We start from the raw sequence: 22,001 nt of genomic DNA on the forward strand, positions 1-22,001 counted from the left end.
AAGTCCCCACTCTACCCAGGAAGTCCAGCTGGCTTCACCTCTCACCTTCATCCTGTAACCGAGTCCAAACTTGTTCTGCTCACTGCATGACAGCCAAGGGGTGAAGAGTCAAGGAGTTAGAGCAAGGATAGTAACTTTATTTCTGAGAGCTAGCAAACCCGGAAAATTGCAGAATAATGTACTAAAGAACCATCTTTTTGGCTGGGCATGGTGGCTCACGCCTGTAATTCCAGCACTTTGGGAGGCCAGGGCGGGTGGATCATGAAGTCAGGAGTTCAAGACCAGCCTGGCCAAAATGGTGAAACCTCGTCACTACTAAAAATGCAAAGAATTAGCCAGGCGTGGTGGCGGGTGCCTGTAATCCCAGCTACTCAGGATGCCGAGGCAGAATAATTGCTTTAACCCGCGAGGTGGACGTTGCAGTGAGCCAAGATCGAGACACTGCACTCCAGCCTGGTGACACAGTGAGACTCCATCTCAAAAAAAAAAAAAAAAAAAAAAAAAAAAAGTTGGAGTCTTGCTCTGTCGCCCAGGCTGGAGTGCAGTTGCACGATCTCGGCTCACTGCAACCTTCACATCTCGGATTCAAGCGATTCTCCCGCCTTAGCCTCCTGAGTAGTTGGGATTACAGGCGTGCACCATCAAAACCCGCTAATTTTTGTATTTTTAGTAGAGACAGAGTTTCACAATGTTGGCAAGGCTGGTCTTGACCTCCTGACCTCAAGTGATCCGCCCCTCTCAGCCTCCCAAAGTGCTGGGATTACAGGTGTGAGCCACCGTGCCCGGCCTTTTCTTTCATTTCTTTTTTTAAAATTTTTAAAAATTTTATGTATGTATGTATGTATGTATGTATGTATGTATGTATGTATCTATCTATCTATCTATCTATCTATCTTGAGAGGGACTCTCTGTCACCCAGGCTAAAGTGCTGGAGGGCAATGGCGTGATCTATAGGCTCACTGCAATCTCCGCCTCCTGGGTTCAAGCAATTCTTCCGCCTCGGCCTCCCCAGTAGCTAGGATTACAGGCATTGGCCACCACACCTGGCTATTTTTAGTAGAGACGGGGTTTCTTCATGTTGTCCAGGCTGTTCTAGAACTCCTGGCCTCAAGCGATCTTCCCGCCTAGGCTTCCCAAAATGTTGGGATTGCAGGCGTGAGCCACCACGCCCAGCCCACCACGCCGTTAATAAGCTATACCCTCACGGTCCTGTCATTGGCATTAAATTTGATAATACATTAGAGTATTGTATATGAAGTATACGAAGGCCTGTGCTGAGTGTTCAAGAAGTCAGTCAGTATTATTCTACTTATATTAATAAATGTAACTGATGAAATTACAATGGCGAGATCTCGATCTTCAACAATAAGGGAGATGGAAACTGAGGCAAGGAAGGGGTCAGGCGTGGTCTACAAACCTAGCTCAAATTGTTGAGATTACCGGCCGTGCCCCTTATTCAGATCAACCCCTCCTCGGCTGATCGCCGGCGCGAGCCAGCCTAGGCTCCCGGAAGGTAAACACATCGCCAAGGGCTGGGCAGAAGGCGGGTGTGGGACGGGTGAGTGGCCAGCTAAAAGTGATTGGCAGCTGCCATGTCCACGTGCTCCGAGCTTGGAACCAGCTGTCGCGAGAATTCGATGTAAACAGACCAGTCTCCCTGTCCTCCGGCTCCAACCTGAAACGCTCACGTGAGCGGGACAGGAGTCTGGATCATGTTGCTTTTCTTTTCAAAGCCACGAAGGTTCTGTCTTCCAAAAAAAATGTACATGTTCGTAATTATTCCCCAGCTGCCTGCGTTTGCAACCGAACCTGACACCTCGGCTTCACCCGAACTTACATGCTGTTGTGTTTTCCCTCCAGCCCCAGCGGATTGGACACATTCAGGAGGCGGGTCCGCCTCTTTCCTACTTGCTGGTTGGCGAAGCTGACCTCCAAGGGCGGTGCCCGGCCATAGCCGGTTTGCTTCTGGGATTGGCTAGAGGGGGTGGTTCCGCTGAGGCGTGGTAGGAAGTGGCTGCCGTCAATCACGCGGGGAGACTCCAAACAGTGAGCCTAGAGCTGGAGACTAGCGTTAACCGGCGGGGCGGCCGGTGAGAGGGCTGGCAGGGCTTTGGCTTTGGGGAGGCTTGGGGAGGACGAGGGACTGGCGGCGTGAGGGGACTGGGTCGGGCTGGCAGGAATTCGACAGGAGAGAGGTGTCGATACTGGAGGGGGAGGGGAACAGTGCAAGGGGCCGGAGGGCGGCCGGGGGCAGCGGTGGCTCCGTGTTGGAGGTTAAGTGGGCAGCGCCGTACGAGTGTCTTTCAGGAGACTGGGGCCTGAGTGGCTGGCGAGGGTCGTCCCCAGGAGACAGGGCCCTTAAAGGGCAGGGCTTGGGAGACTGTGGTTCGAGAAAGCAAGAATGGGATGAGAATGAGAGGGCTGAGGGGCTGGAGGTGCAGGTACCCTCTGAGGAGGTGGTGTCTCTGCTCCTTCGGGCAGAGGGTGTTTTGGTTGTAGGAGGTGGGGCGCACAGGTTTAGAGTTTTCACATCAGGTGTGAATGCTCCCTACTTAAAAATGATGGTTTTCGGTGCCTTCAAGATGAGTTCCAGGTTGTGGGCTTCCCTGAGCCCTGTAAGAGATCTTTGATATTGCTGTCAGTCCTCTTTTAACCTTAACCAAGCCGACTCCATGCTCTTAAAATCTCAGTGATTCAGAGGGTCATGAAACATTCTAGGATCAGGATTTACTGATGTGACGGGAAAGGGTAAAGGGCTGTAACAACGTATTAGTTTATGTTAGTTATTTGACTACTTGCTACTAGTCAAATAATTACTTGACTTATTTGTTATAGTAGCAGGGGGTTACGAATGTGATTTAAATTGTGATTTACTCATAGATTCCCAACAGGTTTAATTGGAAGGTAGAGTGGTATCATGTCACTTGTTCTGTTTGGTCTTGAAATATTGTACCATGTGTATTTTCACTATCTCAACATAAAATTGCAGTAAATTCCCATCCCATGATCTGGTTCTCTCACCCTTGTAATTTATGTTAACAACAGACCAAGGGGTACAGCAGGAGTCTTCCTTACATTGTTTTGTGGTTCTGAGACCTGGTCCTATTAAAAAACAAAACAGGATGGGCGCGGTGGCTCAAGCCTATAATCCCAGCACTTTGGGAGGCTAAGGGGGATGGATTGCTTGAGCTCAGGAGTTCGAGACCAGCCTTGGCAACATGGTGAAACCCCGTCGCTACAAAAAAATATAAAATTTAGCTCGGCATGGTGGCGCTCGCCTGTAATCCCAGCTACTCAGGAGGCTGAGGCAGGAGAATTGCGTGAGCCTGGGAGGCGGAGATTGCCATGAGCAGAGATCGTGCCACTGAACTCCAGCCTGGGCGACAGAGCGAGACTCTATCTCAAAAATAATAATAACCCCCCAAACCCCTCATTATAATTTGAAAAAAATTAAAAACCTACTTCCTCCTTTTTTCCCTTTCTGGTGTAACAGGAATTTCTGGGAAAGTTTCCTACATTTGAGGCATTTTTGACAAGGGATCTCTAGTGAGTAATCATAAATCTTCCTCCCTACCCCCCAAAACGATCCATGTTTTTCTGTTTTTTTGTTTGTTTGTTTGTTCTGGAAACAGGTTTTATGAATGAAGCTATGGCTACAGATTCCCCAAGAAGACCCAGTCGTTGTACTGGTGGAGTTGTGGTTCGCCCCCAGGCTGTCACGTAAGCACATTTCAGATAAACCCAATAGCTGAAGAAAAGATTACTCAGAATACTAACTAACATTTAGGTTTTCTTTATGAACAGTGGTTACTTTCGTAAAAATCTTTTAACTGTTGGCTTTATGGGATGAATAATAATAATTGCCAAGACCAAATGAAGAATTGGAGAGTTAAGTTGACGTATTCAGCACATTTACAGAGTACATGAAGAGCACTATGCTAAATCCTGAAGAGCAGTGTTTTCAAACTCCAGGTTTAACAAATTAGTGGATTGTTAAATCAGTTTAGTGGGTCAGGAGTTGCAGTAGAAAATGAAATAGAGGCCGGGCGCAGTGGCTCATGCCTGTAATCCCAGCACTTTGGGAGACCCAGGCAGGTGGATCACGAGATCAGGAGATCGAGACCATCCTGGCTAAAACGGTGAAACCCCGTCTGTACTAAAAATACAAAAAATTAGCCGGGTATGGTGGCCCCTGTAGTCCCAGCTACTCGGGAGGCTGAGTCAGGAGAATGACGTGAACCTGGGAGGTGGAACTTGCAGTGCGCTGAGATCGCGCCACTGCACCCTAGCCTGGGCGACACAGCAAGACTCTGTCTCCAAAAAAAAAAAAAGAAAGAAAATGAAATAGAATATAATAGAAAATTAGAAAATATAGCTGAGAGTTTGTATTGTTTCATGACATGCACATAGATATGTTCATGTGTATATGTATTTACCAGACAGTGATGTAAAATGTATCTCTTTTAACTTTTAAGTTCAAGGGTACATGTGCAGGTTTGTTATATAGGGAAACTCATGTCACAGGGGTTTGTTGTACAGATTATTTCATCACCCAGGTATTAAGCATAGTCCCCATTAGTTATTTTTCCTGACCCTCTCCCCGCTCCCACCCAACTCTGATAGGCACCAGTGTGTGGTGTTCCCGTCTATGTATCCATGTGTTATCTATAAAAGGAATCTCTTAGTCTAGGTCTCTGTCAGAAAGTTTCGAAGTAAGTGTCATAGTATATTTCTCTGTTTTTGGCATTCTTTGACAAAGAATGTCTATACTTACTAGAGTGAGTTTATAATCTAATATGGTTTGAAGATATGTATACTTTTTTTTTTTTTTTAGATGGAGTCTCACTCTGTTGCCCAGGTTGGAGTGCAGTGGCGCCATCTCGGCTCGCTGCAGCCTCCACCTCCTCTTCTGCCTCCCAGATTCAAGCGATTCTCCTGCCTTGGTCTCCCAAGTAGCTGGGATTACAGGCGAGCGCCACCAGGCCTGGCCAATTTTTGTATTTTTAGCAAAGACGGGGTTTTGCCATTTGGCCAGGCTGGTCTTGAACTCCTGACCTCAGGTGATCTGCCTGTCTTGGCCTCCCAAAGTGCTAGAATTACATGTGTGAGCCACCGTGCCTGGCCAAAGATATGTATACTTGAAGGCTGACATGGGAGGATTGCTTGAAACCAGGAGTTTGACACCAGCCTGAACAACATCCCGAGACCCTCATGCCTTAAAAAAATACAAAAATTAGCCAGGCATTGTGGCAGGCGCCTGGAGCCTTAGCTACTCGGGAGGCTGAGATGGGAGGATCACCTCGGCCCAGGAGCTTGAAGCTGTGGTAAGCTGTGATTGTGCCATTACACTCCAGCCTAGGTGACAGAGTGAGACTGTGTCTTAAAAAAAATATATGTCTGGGCGCAGTGGCTCATGCCTATAATCCCAGCATTTTGGGAGGCTGAGGTGGGTGGATCACCTGAGGTTGGGAGTTCGAGACCAGCCTGACCAACGTGGAGAAAACCCGTCTCTACTAAAAATACAAAACTTAGCTGGGCGTGGTGGCAATAGCCTGTAATCCCAGCTACTTGGGAGGCTGAGGCAGGAGAATCGCTTGAACCCGGGAGGCGGAGGTTGCAGTGAGCTGAGATCGTGCCATCGCACTCCAGCCTGGGGGACAAGAGCAAGACTTCATTTCCAAAAAATAAGAAAAATAAATAGATATATTTTATATGTATATATATTATTATTATTTTTTTCTTTTTTTGAGATGCAGTCTCGCTCCATTGCCCAGGCTGGAGTGCAGTGGCATGATCTTGGCTCACTGCAACCTCCGCCTTCTGGGTTCAAATGATTCTCTTGCCTCAGCCTCCCAAGTAGCTGGGATTACAAATGTGGATCACCACGCCTGGCTAATTTTTGTATATATATATATTTTTTTTGAGACGGAGTTTCGCTCTTTTTGCCCAGGCTGCAGTGCGATGGCACGATCTCGGCTCACCGCAACCTCCGCCTCCTGGGTTCAAGCGATTCTCCTGCCTCAGCCTCCCGATTAGCTGGGATTACAGGCATGCGCCACCATGCCTGGCTAATTTTGTATTTTTTAGTAGAGACAGGGTTTCTCCATGTTGTCCAGGTTGGTCTCAAACTCCCAATCTCAGGTGGTCCGCCTGCCTCAGCCTCCCAAAGTGCTGGGATTACAGGTGTGAGCCACCGCGCCCGGCCTAATTTTTGTATTTTCGGTAGAGATGGGGTTTCATCAAATTGGCTAGGCTGAAGCAAACAAGTAAATAAGTAAAATAATGACAGGCTGTGATTGTGCACAGTGTACTACAATGGAGAGTGACAAAGGAGAATACATATAAGGCTGTCCCGGAAGCTCTCTCAAAGGAGGCAGCACTTAACCCGGAGAACTAAAAGGAAGGGAAGGGAATGGGAAGGAATCCAGATAGAAAGAAAGGTGGTGTAAAGGTCTTGATTCAAAGAAGAACTTGGTGTGTGCTAGGAATTGAAGTTGCATATGGCTGAATCAGAATAAGGAGAGTGGCAAAAAATGAGGTTGGAGAGGTAGCCTAATAATTTTCTTTTTTAGGCCTAATTGATTTTTGTAGGTCTCTAGGGCATATTGCTTTTTTAATAGGATTTATGATAAATCATATTATTTTCAAGTGTGATTTTTCACATCTCTTGAAATGGATTTGAATTAGTATTTTGATTTTTTCGTTGTTGTTTTTTTGAGACGGAGTCTTGCTTTTTTGCCCAAGCTGGAGTGCAGTGGCGCGGTCTTGACTCACTGCAACCTCCACCTCCTGGGTTCAAGTGATTCTCCTGATTCAGCCTCCCGAGCAGCTGAAATTACAGGGTGCACCACCAGGCCCAGCTAGTTTTTGTATATTTAGTAGCGACAGGGTTTCACCATGTTGGCCAGGCTGGTCCTGAACTCCTGACCTCAAGTGATCCACTCGCCTCGGCCTCCCAAAGTGCTGGGATTACAGGTGTGAGCTACCACGCCTGGCCTAAAATAGTATTTTGAAGAAATTGTTTTTTTCCACTTGCTGAAATTTACATACTTTGTATTTAAAATACATTAATTTAGTGTCCTTACTTAATTAACAATGTTATTTTTTCCCCTTCCCTTTTTTTGTTTGTTTTTTAGAGATGGGGTCTTGCTATGTTGCCTAGCCTGGCTGCCAACTCCTGGGTTCAACTCCACCTCAGCTTCCTAAATAGCTGGGACTATAGGCACATGCTACTGCATCCAGCTTTCCCTCATTTTTATGCATTTTAATTTTTTTCCATGTCTTTTCTATACCAAAAGTTCTGTAAAGGCTTAATAGCTTCTTCTAATGCCTGTATCTACCAGAAAATGTAGACTTACCTGCTATATACAGGTAAGGGACTAGGTTCATAACCAATTTAAGGAGAAGGTCACTAGATAGTGAGTCATCAGCAATAGTTTTACTTGCTCTAATTAGGGCATTCTTCTGCTCTGACTCAAGAGGAAGGTCCTACCTTAGGTCTCTGTCATCACTCCTCCAAATATGACTTAGAAGCTATCTCTATCAAATCAGGAGAGCATGACTTTTAAAAAGAGATAATGTTTAAAAATGTTAAAAGCCCATTTACATTTAATAACATATATAAAGACCCATGAAACGAGAAAGTAGTTTAGCAGAAATATCAGGTGATAAGAGTTAGCCTTTTTGTTGTTGTTGTTGCCTTTTTTGAATATTATGAGTGATGCCTGTAATCCCAGTACTTTGGAAGACTGAGGCGGGAGGATCGCTTGAGCTCAGAAGTTTGACACCAGCCTGGGCAACATGGTGAAACACCGTCTCTACAAAAAATACAAAAATTAGCTGGGCATGATGGCGCATGTCTGTAGTCCCAGCTACTTGGGAGCCTGAGGTGGGAGGATTGCTTAACCCCCGGAGGTCGAGGGAGCAGTGAGCCGAGATCGCACCACTGCACTCCAGCCTGGGTGACAGAGTGAAACCTTGTCTCAAAACAAAACAAAACAAAACAAACAAAAAAACCCCAAAAAACAAACAACAACAACAAAAAACAAGTGACTTTATTAAGGCTTGTAAATAGAGCTTTTTTCATGTTCTATATTAAGCTCTCCTGACCAGTGTTGTCCATTTCACCCTTTTCCAGAGAGCAGTCCTACATGGAAAGTGTTGTGACTTTTCTGCAGGATGTTGTGCCACAGGTAAGTGTCTATATGTGCTTTCGGCTTTCCCTTTGGTCAGGAGAGCTCTGAAATGTTTGGTTTCCTAAACTTGACACTAGTACCAGCAACTTCCAAAAGGTTTTTGATGTTTTAGCATCCCGAGCATCCGTAGGGTGGGACTACATTATTGTTTAGATGTGCCGCAGTGTTGTGATGACAGTGCATAAATATTAGGACTTTGCCTTCCTAAGAAGAATCAAGGTGAATTGTTAGTAGAGATTTGAGACCTGGGACTTTCATAGGTTTCTATTTTCTTGTCCTATTTAAGTGTTGCCTGCCAGAAGGGAGAAAAGCAATATACACTCTGCACTCCTTAACTAGATATTAGCTAAGTATTGTACCTGAACACAAATCTACATCTTTTTTATATTGAGCAGCATTTTTATGCCAACTAAGGTATCCTGTTACTCTAACTGATAAAAGATTAAGTCTTTTACTGTTCCTTTTATATAAATATGAGAATAAAGAATGAGAATAGCCTTACTGGGATTATCTAGTATACTGTTGCCACTTAACATAATTATCACTTGGCATACTTATTAAAAGTAATAATTTCCTCTCTCAGAGTCTTAACACAATTGATTTGGGATGGTAACTGGTAACTTGTAGCAATAGTAAGAATCTCAGGTGATTCTTATGAAATGGTACCTTTGGGAAGCACTGTTCTAGTGGGACTACTGAAGGGAAAGGTTTCCATACTTTCTCCTTATGGTTGTAGTCTTCCTTGACTACCATGGGTATCTGTAACTGGAGTGTTCAAAAAGGACATTCATAGATCCAGTGTCCCAGCTTTATGAGAGGATCCTAGAAAACACAGTGCCTTCAACCTGAAAAGCTGAGTGGGAAAAAAAGGAGAAAAGAAACAGTGTTATGGTAATATAGTAGAAGGAAAATTAAATTCAGTTGGAGGACATCAAAGAAGGCTTAATGAATGAGATGCCATCTGAATTGAGGAATAGAGTGGAATAAAATCCAACAATGATCAATTTAGTGAGAATGTAATGGGGACAACAGGATCCTAGTAGGTGTTTGCTTTATTTGGCAGAGAGGTTATAACTTAACATTTTGCACATTAGGCTTAGAGTAGCTTAGTGATTAAGAACATAGACTTTGGGCCGGGTGCGGTGGCTCATGCCTGTAATCCCAGCACTTTGGGAGGCTGAGGCGGGTGGATCACCTAAGGTCAGGAGTTCAAGACCAGCCTGACCAACATGGAGAAACCCCATCTCTACTAAAAATACAAAAATTAGCCGGGTGTGGTGGCGCATGCCTGTAATCCCAGCTACTCAGGAAGGCTGAGGCAGGAGAATCACTTGAACTCGGGAGGCGGAGGTTGCAGTGAGCCGAGATCGCATCATTGCACTCCAGCCTGGGCAATAAGAGTGAAACTCCGTCTCAAAAAAAAAAAAAAAAAAAAAAAAAGAACATAGACTTTGATATTAGATCTGACTTTATATTTCAGCTCTGCATCTTACTAGTTTTAGACAAGTTACTGAACCTTTCTAAACATCAGCATCCTTATGTGTAAACTCGGGTTAATCATCTTATTCATCATGGGTTTGTTTTGAGGCTTAAAGGGTGTCATGTATATAAAGCATAAAATAAAGCAAAGCAAATACTAAGTAGTCTTTCCTGGAGGGAGCTTGAGACTGGAGATCCAGGGTAGAGCTGTAGATTTTTGGTGTACAATCGTAGTCGAAATAATCAGATGAGCCAGATACATTACAATTTCTAATTGTAATGGTGAGACGTCGTCATTTTAGCACCTACTGACCATAGGTTGCTTAGGAAAGCAATAATAGGAGTAACTTTTTGTTATATTAGACATTTTTCTTTTTTTTGAGACAGAGTCTCACTCTGTTCCCAGAGTGGAGTGCAGTGGCATGATCTTGGCTCACTGCAAGCTCTGCCTCCCGGGTTCATGCCATTCTGCTGCCTCAGCCTCCCGAGTAGCTGGGACTACAGGCGCCCACCGCCACACCCGTCTAATTTTTGTATTTTTAGTAGAGACGGGGTTTCACTGTGTTAGCCAGGATGGTCTCCATCTCCTGACCTTGTGATCTGCCTGCCTCAGCCTCCCAAAGTGCTGGGATTACAGGTGTGAGCCACCGCGCCCGGCCTATGTTAGACATTTTTTCTACTGTTAGGTTGACATGAGAACAGTGCTTTCTAACATTTTTTTCCCCACATTTAATTCAGAGTCCTGCATTGGTACTTTGTGGTCAGACATTAAAAAATAATGTTTTCTGCCAATATTGTGTTCTACCTCCTGCTCTCTTCTGGGAATCATCAAATTCATGGAGCCTAGGTATTCTCTGGGTCTGCAAATATCCTCCTAAAGAGAGAACATGTGTTGTTGGACTGGTAGCAGCTTCTTTAGTTATCACTCATTGAATTCTAGTTGTGATAACATTGATGGATGGTAGTTGCCCTTGGCTGTGTCTTGATCTAATAATTTCACTTATGAAAATTTATTTATTTAATTTTTTTTTTTTGAGATGGAGTTTCACTCTTGTCGCCCAGGCTGGAGTGCAATGGCATAATCTCGGCTCACTGCAACCTCTGCCTACCAGTTTCAAGCGATTCTCCTGCCTCAGCCTCCTGAGTAGCTGGGATTGCAGGCATGTGCCACCACGCCCGGCCAATTTTTGTATTTTTAGTAGAAACGGGGTTTCACCATGTTAGCCAGGCTGGTCTTGAATTCCTGACCTCAGGTGATCCTCCTGCCTTGGCCTCCCAAAGTTCTGGGATTACAGGCGTGAGCCACTGCACCTGGCCGAAAATTTATTTTAAAAAATAATTCAACAAAGAAAAAGTTGAAGCTTAGAACTTTTCAGTATATATGAAATTTTTACATTTTCAGTGTAAAAACTTGTAACCAGCTTAAATGTCAATTAATACTCAAGCAAATGATGATATATCATGGTCCCTATAGAATAATTTGCTATAAATAAAAATTATGGCAATAGTACACTATGGAAATTATTTTCTCTACAGTGAGCAAATAAGACAACATACAGAATGACACCTACAATGATTATAGCTATGTTATATAAAATTCAAAAATAACTTTGTACTTATGAGTGTGTGTATGTGTGTTAGAAACCAGTGTTGAAATATAAAAGAAGTAAATAAATCTTTTCAGTAGTGAGGTGAAAGTTTTGACTCTAAATAAGAGGGCTAAATCGGTTGCTCTTGTTTGAAGAAGGGCTTTTAATCAGTGCTGGGGGAAAAGGAAAAAAATGTGTGGCAGTACATTGACCTCTATAAAGACATCAGGTGATCCTGGGTGTGGTGGCTCACACCTGTAATCCCAGCACTTTGGGAGGCCTAGGCGGGCAGATTGCTTGTGCCCAGGAGTACCAGACCAGCCTGAGCAACATGGTGAAACCCCATCTCTACAGAAAATACAAAAATTAGCTGGGTGTGGTGGTGCACACCTGTAGTCCCAGCTATTTGGGAGGCTGACATGGGAGGACCGCTTGAGCCCAGGAGGCGGAGGTTGCAGTGAGCTGAGATCATACCACTGCACTCCAGCCGGGGTGACAGAACCAGACCCTGTCTCGATAAATACAAAAACAGAAACCCAAAAACAACTTTTTTTTTTTTTAAAGACATCAGGTGAAAGGTAGAAGGGCAATGGGTGAGTCTGTGTCTTACTGAGAATAAAATATCTAAGCATGGGAAAAGGAGATCATAAGAGGCAAAAAATGACGTGATTCACCTTTGTGCAAAGCTGTAGTAAGGAACACACGAAGCAGAGCTCAGGTGCTTCAGTTGTCTTCCCAGAATTTTCTCAAAAATTCTGAGTAAAAAACACCATGTCCACTAAGGAGAGAGGAAACTTGAAGACATAGTGAAAGCATATAAGCCTCATTTTGTAAGACTTATTTCCCCCTCACAGGGAAAGCAAAAAGAGGTTCAAGAATCCCAATACACTGAAAGACCTTCTTTGACCTTGTTTTGTTCTGCATATCACTCAGAAATCAAATGTCGCAAAGGAATAAGTCTGCTAAGCTGAAGAAGAATTTGAAAATGTTATTGCTTCACCACATTAAAGGAAAGGAAAACCTGATACAGGAAAAAAGGAAGTTGTCCTAAATGCAGGGTAGCATCCTGGATTGGATCCTGGAGCAGAGAAAGGACATTAGTGAGAAAGCTTGTGAAATCCAAATAATGTCTGGGGTTTAATAGTAATGCACCAGTGTTACTTTTGTAGTTTCGAGAAATGCAAATGTTAGATTTGATTAGATTAGATAATATTAGGGGAGAATTTTTTTTTTGAGACAGGGTCTTGCTCTCACCCAGGCTGGAGTACAGTGGCACTATCATGGCTCACTGTGGCCTCAATTTCCCAGATTCAGGTGATCCTCCCATCTCAGCCTCCCTGGTAGCTGGGACTACAAGTGCATGCCACCATGCCCAGATTTTTTTTCTATAGAGATGAGGTTTCTCCATGTTGCCCAAGCTGGTGTTTTTTAAAAAAGGTATGTTAGGCAGGGCATGGTGGCTCACCCATGTAATCCCAGCACTTTGGGATGCCGAGGCGGGGCGGATCACCTGAGGTCAGGAGTTCAAGACCAGCCTGGCCAACATGGTGAAACCCCGTCTCCACTAAAAATACAAAAAATTAGCTGGGCGTGGTGGCACACGCCTGTAGTTCCAGCTACTTGGGAGGCTGAGGCAGGAGAATCACTTGAACCCGGGAGGTGGAGGGTACAGTGAGCCAAAATCATGCCACTGCACTCCAGCCTGGGTGATAGAGTGAGACTCTGTCTCAAAAAAAAAAAAAAGAAAAAGAAAAAAAAGAAAAAAAACATGCTTTATGGAGAGATGCCTCCTTTTGAATACTGTTGAATACTGTTGATACTTCATGCCATTAATGCTTGTCTTTTGACCCTTGCAGGCTTCCAGGAAGCAGCTGATAGGTTGGGTCTAGAAGCTTGATAAGAGACTAAAAAAGTACAGTAATACTCACACCAGTATAATTGCCACAAACACCTAGCACTTAAAAGTTAAAGGTAGTAGTTGTGTTTGTTTTCTAAGCCTTATTTGTTGACCAGTATAGTGGATGGTTAGTCTTTCATTTGCCTTTGAATTATAGTAATGCTTCAAAATAGATTGTGATCATTGTATTTTAGGTTTCTGCAGTTCTTTTTTTTGTGGGGGACAGAGTCTTGCTCAGTCGCCTAGGCTGGAGTGCAGTGGCACGATCTCTGTTCATTGCAATCTCTGCCTTCCAGGTTTAAGTGATTCTTGTGTCTCAGCCTCCCCAGTAGCTGGAATTACAGGCGTGTGCCACACCTCACCCAGCTAATTTTTGTGTTTTTAGTAGAGACAGAGTTTCGCCATGTTGGCCAGGCTGGTCTTGAACTCCTGGCCTCAAGTGGTCTGCCTGCCTTGGCCTCCCAAAGTGCTGAGATTACAGGTGCCTAGCCTGCAGTTCTTTTAATAAGTTAAAAACTCTTTTGACCAAGGTTATGAGACTCGTGGATAATATTCTTTGGGGGTAATAATGTTCTAAAATATTCTAGTTACCAAGATGTAGGGTTGGTGAAGTTGGAGAGGTATAGTGTTGGCTTTAAGTCACTTTGTTTTGAACATCAGTAATATTAAAGCTGTAAAATATGTTTATTCAAATGTTTCTGTTTACTATGCAGGCTTACAGTGGAACACCTCTAACAGAAGAAAAGGAGAAAATAGTCTGGGTCAGATTTGAAAATGCAGATCTAAATGGTATGGTTTTAACTTTTTTTGGGACGTGTGAATTAATTGTTTGTTTGGAGTACCTGATTCCAAAAAGAGAGCCTCTACTTTAGTCAGATTACTTTCTCTTATAGTAATTTTTCAGTTTTCAAAATAAAAGGTAGCATAACCGCAGTACAGAAACTTTAGAACTAATATTGTGTAATAAGCCTTAAAGTAACTATAACACAGTGTGTAAGTGTTAAACTTTGATGAAGTTAAAGTGAGTTAAAATTTTCTTAGGCAGAAAAATGGTTTTCTTAAAAAAGGAGTTATTCAAGTTTGGTCAGTTGTATAGGATTTATAACTGCAAAATAATCATTAGTGTTGAATTTTCTTGGCTTGAAAATTGTTTTTTTCTGAACAGAATTTTATGCTAGTCCAAGTACCTCATATAAGTGGAATCGTACAGTATTTGCCTTTTTGTAACTGGCTTATTTCACTTAGCATAATGTCCTCAACGTTCATCTACATTGTAGCATAGGTCAGAATTTCCTTCCTTTTAAAGGCTGAATGAGGCAGGTCATAGTGGCTCACACCAGTAATCCCAGCACTTTGGGAGGTTGAGGCAGGAGGATCGCTTGATCTTAGGAGTTCAAGACCTGCCTGGGCAACATAGCGCGACCTTGTCTCTACAAAAACTTAAAAAATTAACTAGGCTTGGTGGTGTGTGCCTGTAGTTTCAGCTACTTGGGAGGCTGAGGTGGGAGGATTGCTTGAGCCTGGGAGGTCTAGGCTGCAGTGAGCCGAGATCGTGCCACTGCACTCCAGCCTGGGTGATGGAGTGCAACCCTGTCTAAAAATAAATAAATAAATACAGTTAAATAAGTAAGTAAATAAAAAAAAATCATTTATAAAAGGCTGGATGGGCTGAGCACTTTGGCTCATGCTTGCAGTCCCAGCACTTTGGGAGGCTGAGGTGGGAGGATCACATGAGGTCAGGAGTTCAAGACCAGCCTGGCCAACATGGTGAAACCTCGTCTCTACTAAAAATACAAAATTAGTCGGGCATAGTGGCACACTCCTGCAGCCCTAGCTGCTCAAAAAGCTGAGGCAGGAGAATCGCTTGAACCCAGGAGGTGGAGGCTGCAGTGAGCCGAGATTGTGCCACTGCATTCCAGCCTGGGCGACAGAGCGAGACTTTGTCTCAAAAAAACAAAAACAAAAACAAAAACAAAACAAAACGGAGTCTCACTCTGTCGCCCAGGCTGGAGTGCAGTGGAATGATCTTGGCTTACTGCAACCTGCGCCTCCTGGGTTCAGGTGATTCTCCTGTCTCAGCCCCCTGAGTAGCTGGGATTACAGGTGCTCGCCATCACGCCCAGCTAATTTTTGTATTTTTAGTAGAGACGAGGTTTCACCATGTTGGTCAGGCTGGTCTCCATCTCCTGACCTCAGGTAATTCACCTGCCTCGGCCTCCCAAAGTGCTGGGATTACAGGTGTGAGCCACTGCGCCCAGCCTCCTATCTCTTTGAGACTCTACTTTTGAGAATTGCTGGCTTATATAGTAATGCTGTTTTTAATGTTTTGAGGAACCACCATGGTTTTCCTCAGTGAATGTACCATTCTTCATTCCCACCAACAATGTACAAGGGTCCCAACTTCTCCACACCCTTTCCAACACTTGTTAGTTTCCTCTCTCTCTCTCTCTCTTTTTTTGATAGTAGCCATCCTAATGGGACTGGGTTGTGGTTTTGATTTGGATTTTCCTGATGATTAGTAATGTTTAGCATCTTTTTATGTGCTTATTGGCCATTCATTTAGCTTCTTTGGAGAAATGGCTCTTCATGTCCATTGCCCATTTGTTAATTGTTTTTGTTTGTTTATTTAGTTTTAGGAGTTTTCTAAATATCCTGGGTATTAATTCCTTATTAGATATATGATTTAACAATATTTTCTCCTATCCTGTGAGTTGCCTTTTCCTTAAAGACTTTTCAAATATGAAGCCTTTTTTTTTTAGAGCCGCCATCCACGATGAGAAAGTCTGAGTGTCACTTTTACAGATTGGTTTCATTTGAATTTTGGACTCTCTATTAGCTTATTCTTTCAAATAATAACAATTTGTTGGGTCCTCTTTATGGAGAGTAAAACATTAGTTTTTAAGGGTGATTGTTTATGATATCCATGACAAATATTTTTTGAAATTTTTTTCATTTTGGAACATTACAGTGACTGAAATTAGAAGTAGAAGCGGTAAAGCCCCACCCAGAGTTTGCAGTGAGCCGAGAACATGCCATTGCACTCCAGCTTGGGGGCAACAAGAGTGAAACTCTGTCTCAAAAAAAAAAAAAAAAATGGAGAAACACAGAAGAAAAAGTGGATTGGTCATTTCAAAGTTATTTCCCTTACCAGCTGTCAACAAAGAAACAAAACAATAGAGAAATAACTGATTGGTTAACATCCAGTTACTTCAGGTTATCTTTTGTTCTAAAGATTAAAACAGAGGGAACTTTATTTTATTTTATTGATATATTTATTTATTTTTGAGATGGAGTCTCGCTCTGTCACCCAGGCTGGAGTGCACCCAGGTGCGATCTCAGCTCACTGCAAGCTTCGCCTCCTGGGTTCACGCCATTCTCCTGCCTCAGCCTCCCAAGTAGCTGGGACGACAGGCACCCGCCACCATGCCCGACTAATTTTTTTTGTATTTTAGTAGAGACGGGGTTTCATCATGTTAGCCAGGATGGTCTCGATCTCCTGACCTCGTGATCCGCCCGTCTTGGCCTCCCAAAGTGCTGGGATTACAGGCGTGAGCTACCATGCCTGGCGAAACAGAGGGAACTTTATTATCATGCATGTTGAATATTGAAACAGGACTTCTTGGCCAGGTGCTCACCTATAGTCCCAGCTACTCAGGAGGCTGAGGCAGGAGAATCACTTGAACCCAGGAGGCGGAGGTTGTAGTGGGCTGAGATGGCACCACTGCACTTCAGCCTGGGCAACAGAGCGAGACTCCATCTCAAAAAAAAAAAAAATTAGCTGGAGTGGTGGCATGTACCTGTAATCCCAGCTATTCGGGAGGCTGAGGAGGAGAATGGCTTGAACCCAGGAGGTGGAGGTTACAATGAACCAAGATCGCGCCACTGCACTCCAGCCTGGGCGACAGAGAGATATCCTTTCTCAAAAAAAAAGAAAGAAAAGTTCCATGTCACCAAACTGAAACTAAGTTGTTATCTGACCTTAGGAGAAATCAGAAAAGAGACATAACAGCCAATTTCCCAAGGAGAATCGCTTGAACGCAGGAGGTGGAGGTTGCCCGGCTAATTTTTTGTATTTTTAGGAGAAACAGGGTTTCACCATGTTGGCCAGGCTGATCTTGAACTCCTGACCTCAGGTCATCTGCCCGCTTTGGCCTCCCAAAGTGCTGGGATTACAGGCATGAACCACTGACTTGATTTATACCCAGGCTTGTTTCTCTCAAGACACTACACTGAGAAAGGTATAAGTAGCCAAAGCAGTTTAATATTCTGACATTTTTCTGTCAAATTCTCTAAAGGTGAGAATATAGTTTGAATCCCAGACTACATCAGATCAAATTGATGCTGGTTTACTCTAGTATAATGGGAATTGCTTTCTAGCCTGTGCAGTGAAATTCTTACCATCCCCTAATCCCATACTTCATACTTGGCCAGTTTTTTAATTTTTTTTTTTGACAGAGTCTCACTTTTTCACCCAGGCTGGAGTGCAGTGGCCTGAACTTGAACTTGGCTCACTGCAGCCCCGACCTTCTGGGCTCAAGCAATCCTCCCACCTCAGCCTCCTTAGTAGCTTGGACCACAGGCATGTACCACTATGCCTGGCTAATTTTTTGACTTTTTGTAGTTGGGGTCTCACCATGTTCCCTAAACTGGTCTCAAACTCCTGGGCTCAAGCAGTCCTCCTACCTTTACCTCATAAAGTACTGGGATTGCAGGTGTGAGCTACTGTGCCCGGCATGGCCAGTTCTAATATCAAGGTCTAGTACTATATTTGAGTGTTGGATTTCATGTTCAACAGGCCCGTTTTTTCAGTTGCAAGTAATTGTTTTAAGTAAAAAAGGGAATTAATTTTTTTTAATTTTGGAAAAACATAGCATAAAATTTACCATTTTAACCATTAAAAAATTTAATTTTTTTTTTTTTTTTTTTTTTTTTTTGAGATGGAGTCTTGCTCTGTCTCCCAGGCTGGAGTGCAGTGGCGTGATCTTGGCTCACTGCAAGCTCCACCTCCTGGGTTCATGTCATTCTCCTGCCTCAGCCTCTCGAGTAGCTGGGACTACAGGCACCTGCCACCATGCCCGGCTAATTTTTTGTATATTTTAGTAGAGACGGGGTTTCACCATGTTAGCCAGGATGGTCTTGATCTCCTGACCTCATGATCTGCCCGCTTCGGCCTCCCAAAGTGCTGGGATTACAGGCGTGAGCCACCGCGCCTGGCCAAACATTTTAATTTTTAAAAAATTTATTGATTATTGGCTGGGCGTGGTGGCTCATGCTTGTAATCCCAACACTTTGGGAGGCTGAGGTGAGCAGATCACAAGGTCAAGAGATCAGGATCATCCTGGCCAACATGGTGAAACCCCATCTTTACTAAAAAAAAAAAAATTAGCCGGGCGTGGTGGCATGCGCCTGTAGTCACAGCTACTTGGGAGGCTGAGGCAGGAGAATTGCTTGAACACAGGAGGTGGAGGATGCAACAAGCCGAGACTGTGCTACTGCACTCCAGCCTGGTGACAGAGCGAGATTCCATCTCAAAAAAAAAAATTTATTGATCATTAAAAATTGAGACAAGGTCTCACTGTGTTGCCTAGGTGTCAAACTTCTGGGCTCAAGCCATCCTTCTGTCTCAGCCTCCAAAAGTGTTGGGATTTTAGGCGTGAGCCACTGTGCATGGTCTTAATTTTTTTTTTTTTTGGTAGAGATGAGGTGTTGCTGTGTTGCCCAGGCTGATCTTAAACTCAAGTGATCCTCCCACCTCGGTGTCCCACAGTGCTGGGATTGCATGTGTGGGCAACAATGGCCATCATCATTTTAAAGTATATTGTCAGTATTATTAAATAATTTACATTGTTGTACAACCAGTCTTCAGAATTCTTCATTGTGCAAAACTGAAACTCTGTACCCATTGCACAACAACTCCACAGTCTCTACCTCCTCCCAGCCCCTGGCAACCACCACTCTACTTTCTGTTTCTATGATTTTTAACTACTTTAGGGACCTCACATGGGTAGAATGATAGATTATTTGCCTTTTTGTGATTACCTATTTCACTTAACATAATGTTCTCAAGGTTCATTCATGTTGTAGCATGTGTCAGAATTTTCTTCCTTTTTAAGGCTGAATCATGCTTCATTGTATGTATATACCACATTTTTTTTTTTTTTTTTTGAGATGGAGTCTCGCTCTGTCACCCAGGCTGGAGTGCAGTGGTGTGATCTCAGCTCACTGAAACCTCCATCTCCCAGGTTCAAGCGATTCTCCTGCCTCGGCCTCCTTAGCATCTGGGACTACAGGCGTGCGCCATCACACCTAGCTAATTTTTGTATTTTTGTAGAGACGGGGTTTCACCATGTTGGCCAGGATGGTCTCTTGACCTCGTGATCTGCCCACCTCGGCCTCCCAAAGTGTTGGGATTGCAGGTGTGAGCCACCGCGCCCAGCCCTGTACCACATTTTATTTTATTCATTCATTTATTGAAAGACATTTGTGTTGCTTCTACCTTTTGGCTTTGTGAGCAATGCTGTAATGAACATGGGTGTACAAATATCTCTTCTAGTGGAATTGTTGTATCATATGGTAATTCTTTTTTAAATTTTTTGAGGAACCACCATACTGTTTTCCATAGAAGATTTAAAATTTTATTTTTAGAGACAAGTCTTGCTGTGTCATTCAGGGTGGAATGCAGTGAAATGATCACAGCTCACTGCAACTTTGAACTGCTGAGCTCATATGATCCTCCTGCCTCAGCCTCCCAAGTAGCTAGCACTATAGGCACATGCCACCATGCCCAGCTTATTTTTAAATTTTTTGTAGAGATGAGGTCTTGCTATGTTGCCCAGGCTGATCTTGAACTACTGGCCTCAAGGAATCCTCCTGCCTCAGCCTCCTAAAGTGCTGGGATACAGGCATGAGCCACTATACTTGGGCTCATAGGGGATTTAAAAATAATCTACTCATGGATCTGGGAAAGATTGGGGCTTCATACTTTTAATCTTTGTCCACTTCTTGTCACTACTTCTTTCTGAATGTTTGCATCTCTTCTTTGACTTCTTTAACAAAGAGACAGTTGGTGCGGTGGTTACTCAAAGCTCTTTATTCATACCTTTATGATTATATGATACAATCAAAGAGGAAAAAGTATTCATTAGGAGATCCAGATGGCTCAGTCTGAGTCACTCTCCCATTATTGGAATAGTTGCTGTGGCCAAGGATGTAGTACTAGAATTGCTCAGCTGGTCATGTGCCTATCCCTGTGCTTGATGGAGGATAAGATTAGTTACCAGAATAGAGGGAGTTACAGAGTAGGAAGTGTGTGAGGTACACAAAGGTAATAGCTGCTACAGCTGGGCGCAGTTGCATGCACCTGTAGTCCCAGCTGCTCAGGAGGCTGAGGTAGGAGAATCGCTCGAGTCCAGGAGTTCTGAGCTATAATGTGCCATGCCGATTGGGTGTCTGCACTAAGTTCAGCATCAATATGGTGACTTCCCAGGAGTGGGGAACTACCAGGTTGCCTAAGGAGGGGTGAACCAGCCCAGTTCAGAAACAGTTAAAACTCCCATGCTGATCAGTAGTGAGACTGCATCAGTGAACAGCCACTGCAGTCCAGCCTGGGCAACATAGTGAGACCCCATCTCTAAAAGAAAATGCTGCTATAAGCTTCTATTGCTTTAGAAGCTTGGGTCCCTTAGCTACCTGAAGATGCCTCCTAGACATCCTCACATAGATGTCCCACAGATGCCTCAAACTCTGATTTCTTTTCCCATCTAATTGTCTCTCCTTAGCAGCTGTGCACTGACCCTATTTACCTTTCAGGTCATTAAAGCCACAGAACTTTTCATGCCTCAGGATCTTTGCAAAGGGGACCCTCTAGGTGAAATGTTATTTTCTGCCCCTATCATTATTTACCTTTTAGAGTGTACAAAGATGACTTGAAAGGCTGGGCGCAGTGGCTCATGCCTGTAATCCCAGGACTTTGGGAGGCCAAGACGGGTAGATCACTTGAGCCCAGGAGTTCAAGACCAGCCTGGGCAACATGGCAAAACCCCATCTCTACAAAAAAATATTAAAAAATTAGCTGGGTATGGTGGTATGTCCCTGTAGTCCTACCTACTCGAGAGGCTGAGGTGGGAGGATTGCTTCAGCCCAGGAGGTCGAGGCTTCAGCGGGCTGTGTTTGTGTCACTGCGCTTCAGACTGGGTGACAGGGCAAGACCCTACCTCTGAATGAATGAATGAATAAATGAGGGAGGGAAGGAGGGAAGGGAGGAAGGAAAAGAAAGAAGCAGGTTTGGGAAGAAAGAGTCAGTTTCGGCTGGGCGTGGTGGCTCATGCCTGTAATCCCAATGCTTTGGGAGGCCGAGGCAGGTGGATCTCCTGAGGTCAAGAGTTCAAGACCAGCCTGGCCAACATGGTGAAACCCCGTCTCTACTAAAAATACAAAATAAATAAATAAATAAATAAAAAATAAGCTGGGCATGGTGGCAGGTGCCCGTAATCCCAGCTACTTGGGAGGCTGAGGCAAGAGAATTGCTTGAAGCCAGGAGGTGGAGGTTGCAGTGAGCTGAGATTGCACCACTGCACTCCAGCCTGGGTGACAGAGTGAGACTCTGTCTCAAAAAAAAAAAAAAAAAGATTCGGTTTCACTTTACACCTTGACTTTTGAGGTGTGAATAGAAATCCAGTATCCCTATCCTCCCACCAATTGCAAACAGTCTTCTAAGGAGGGAGAGTATACTGAGTGCAGTCATGGAAGATTCACAGATAAGTTAAGACTGGACAAGGTTTTGAAGGATGGGTGAATCAAAGGAAGGGAGGACATTGTAGTTGGCTGAAACCATGCAAGAAT

General features: G+C 43.9%; 1 protein-coding gene across 16 annotated transcripts in view; it reads left to right on the top strand.

The window, feature by feature from the left end:
* Positions 1-1,612: 1,612 nt before the first annotated feature.
* BCAS3 (BCAS3 microtubule associated cell migration factor) overlaps positions 1,613-22,001 on the top strand; it is a 718,021-nt gene continuing 697,632 nt past the window's right edge. For 8 of the 16 annotated variants that reach the window (XR_010153059.1, XM_063799112.1, XM_024350535.2 and 5 more), the window contains exons 1-4: positions 1,882-2,090; positions 3,633-3,720; positions 8,138-8,192; positions 13,874-13,949. Coding sequence is in view for 10 of the 16 variants with exons in the window: in XM_063799112.1 (XP_063655182.1) it covers positions 3,638-3,720; positions 8,138-8,192; positions 13,874-13,949 (214 nt within the window). In the remaining 6 variants the exon portion in view is untranslated. Of the gene's footprint in view, positions 1,763-1,860; positions 2,196-3,632; positions 3,721-8,137; positions 8,193-13,119; positions 13,235-13,873; positions 13,950-22,001 lie in introns of those variants that run through there. The other 8 variants (XM_063799113.1, XM_063799121.1, XM_063799120.1 and 5 more) reach the window with 5 other exon arrangements.

The sequence above is a fragment of the Pan troglodytes genome, chromosome 19 (assembly GCF_028858775.2).
Source record: "Pan troglodytes isolate AG18354 chromosome 19, NHGRI_mPanTro3-v2.0_pri, whole genome shotgun sequence".
Lineage (NCBI taxonomy): Eukaryota > Metazoa > Chordata > Mammalia > Primates > Hominidae > Pan > Pan troglodytes.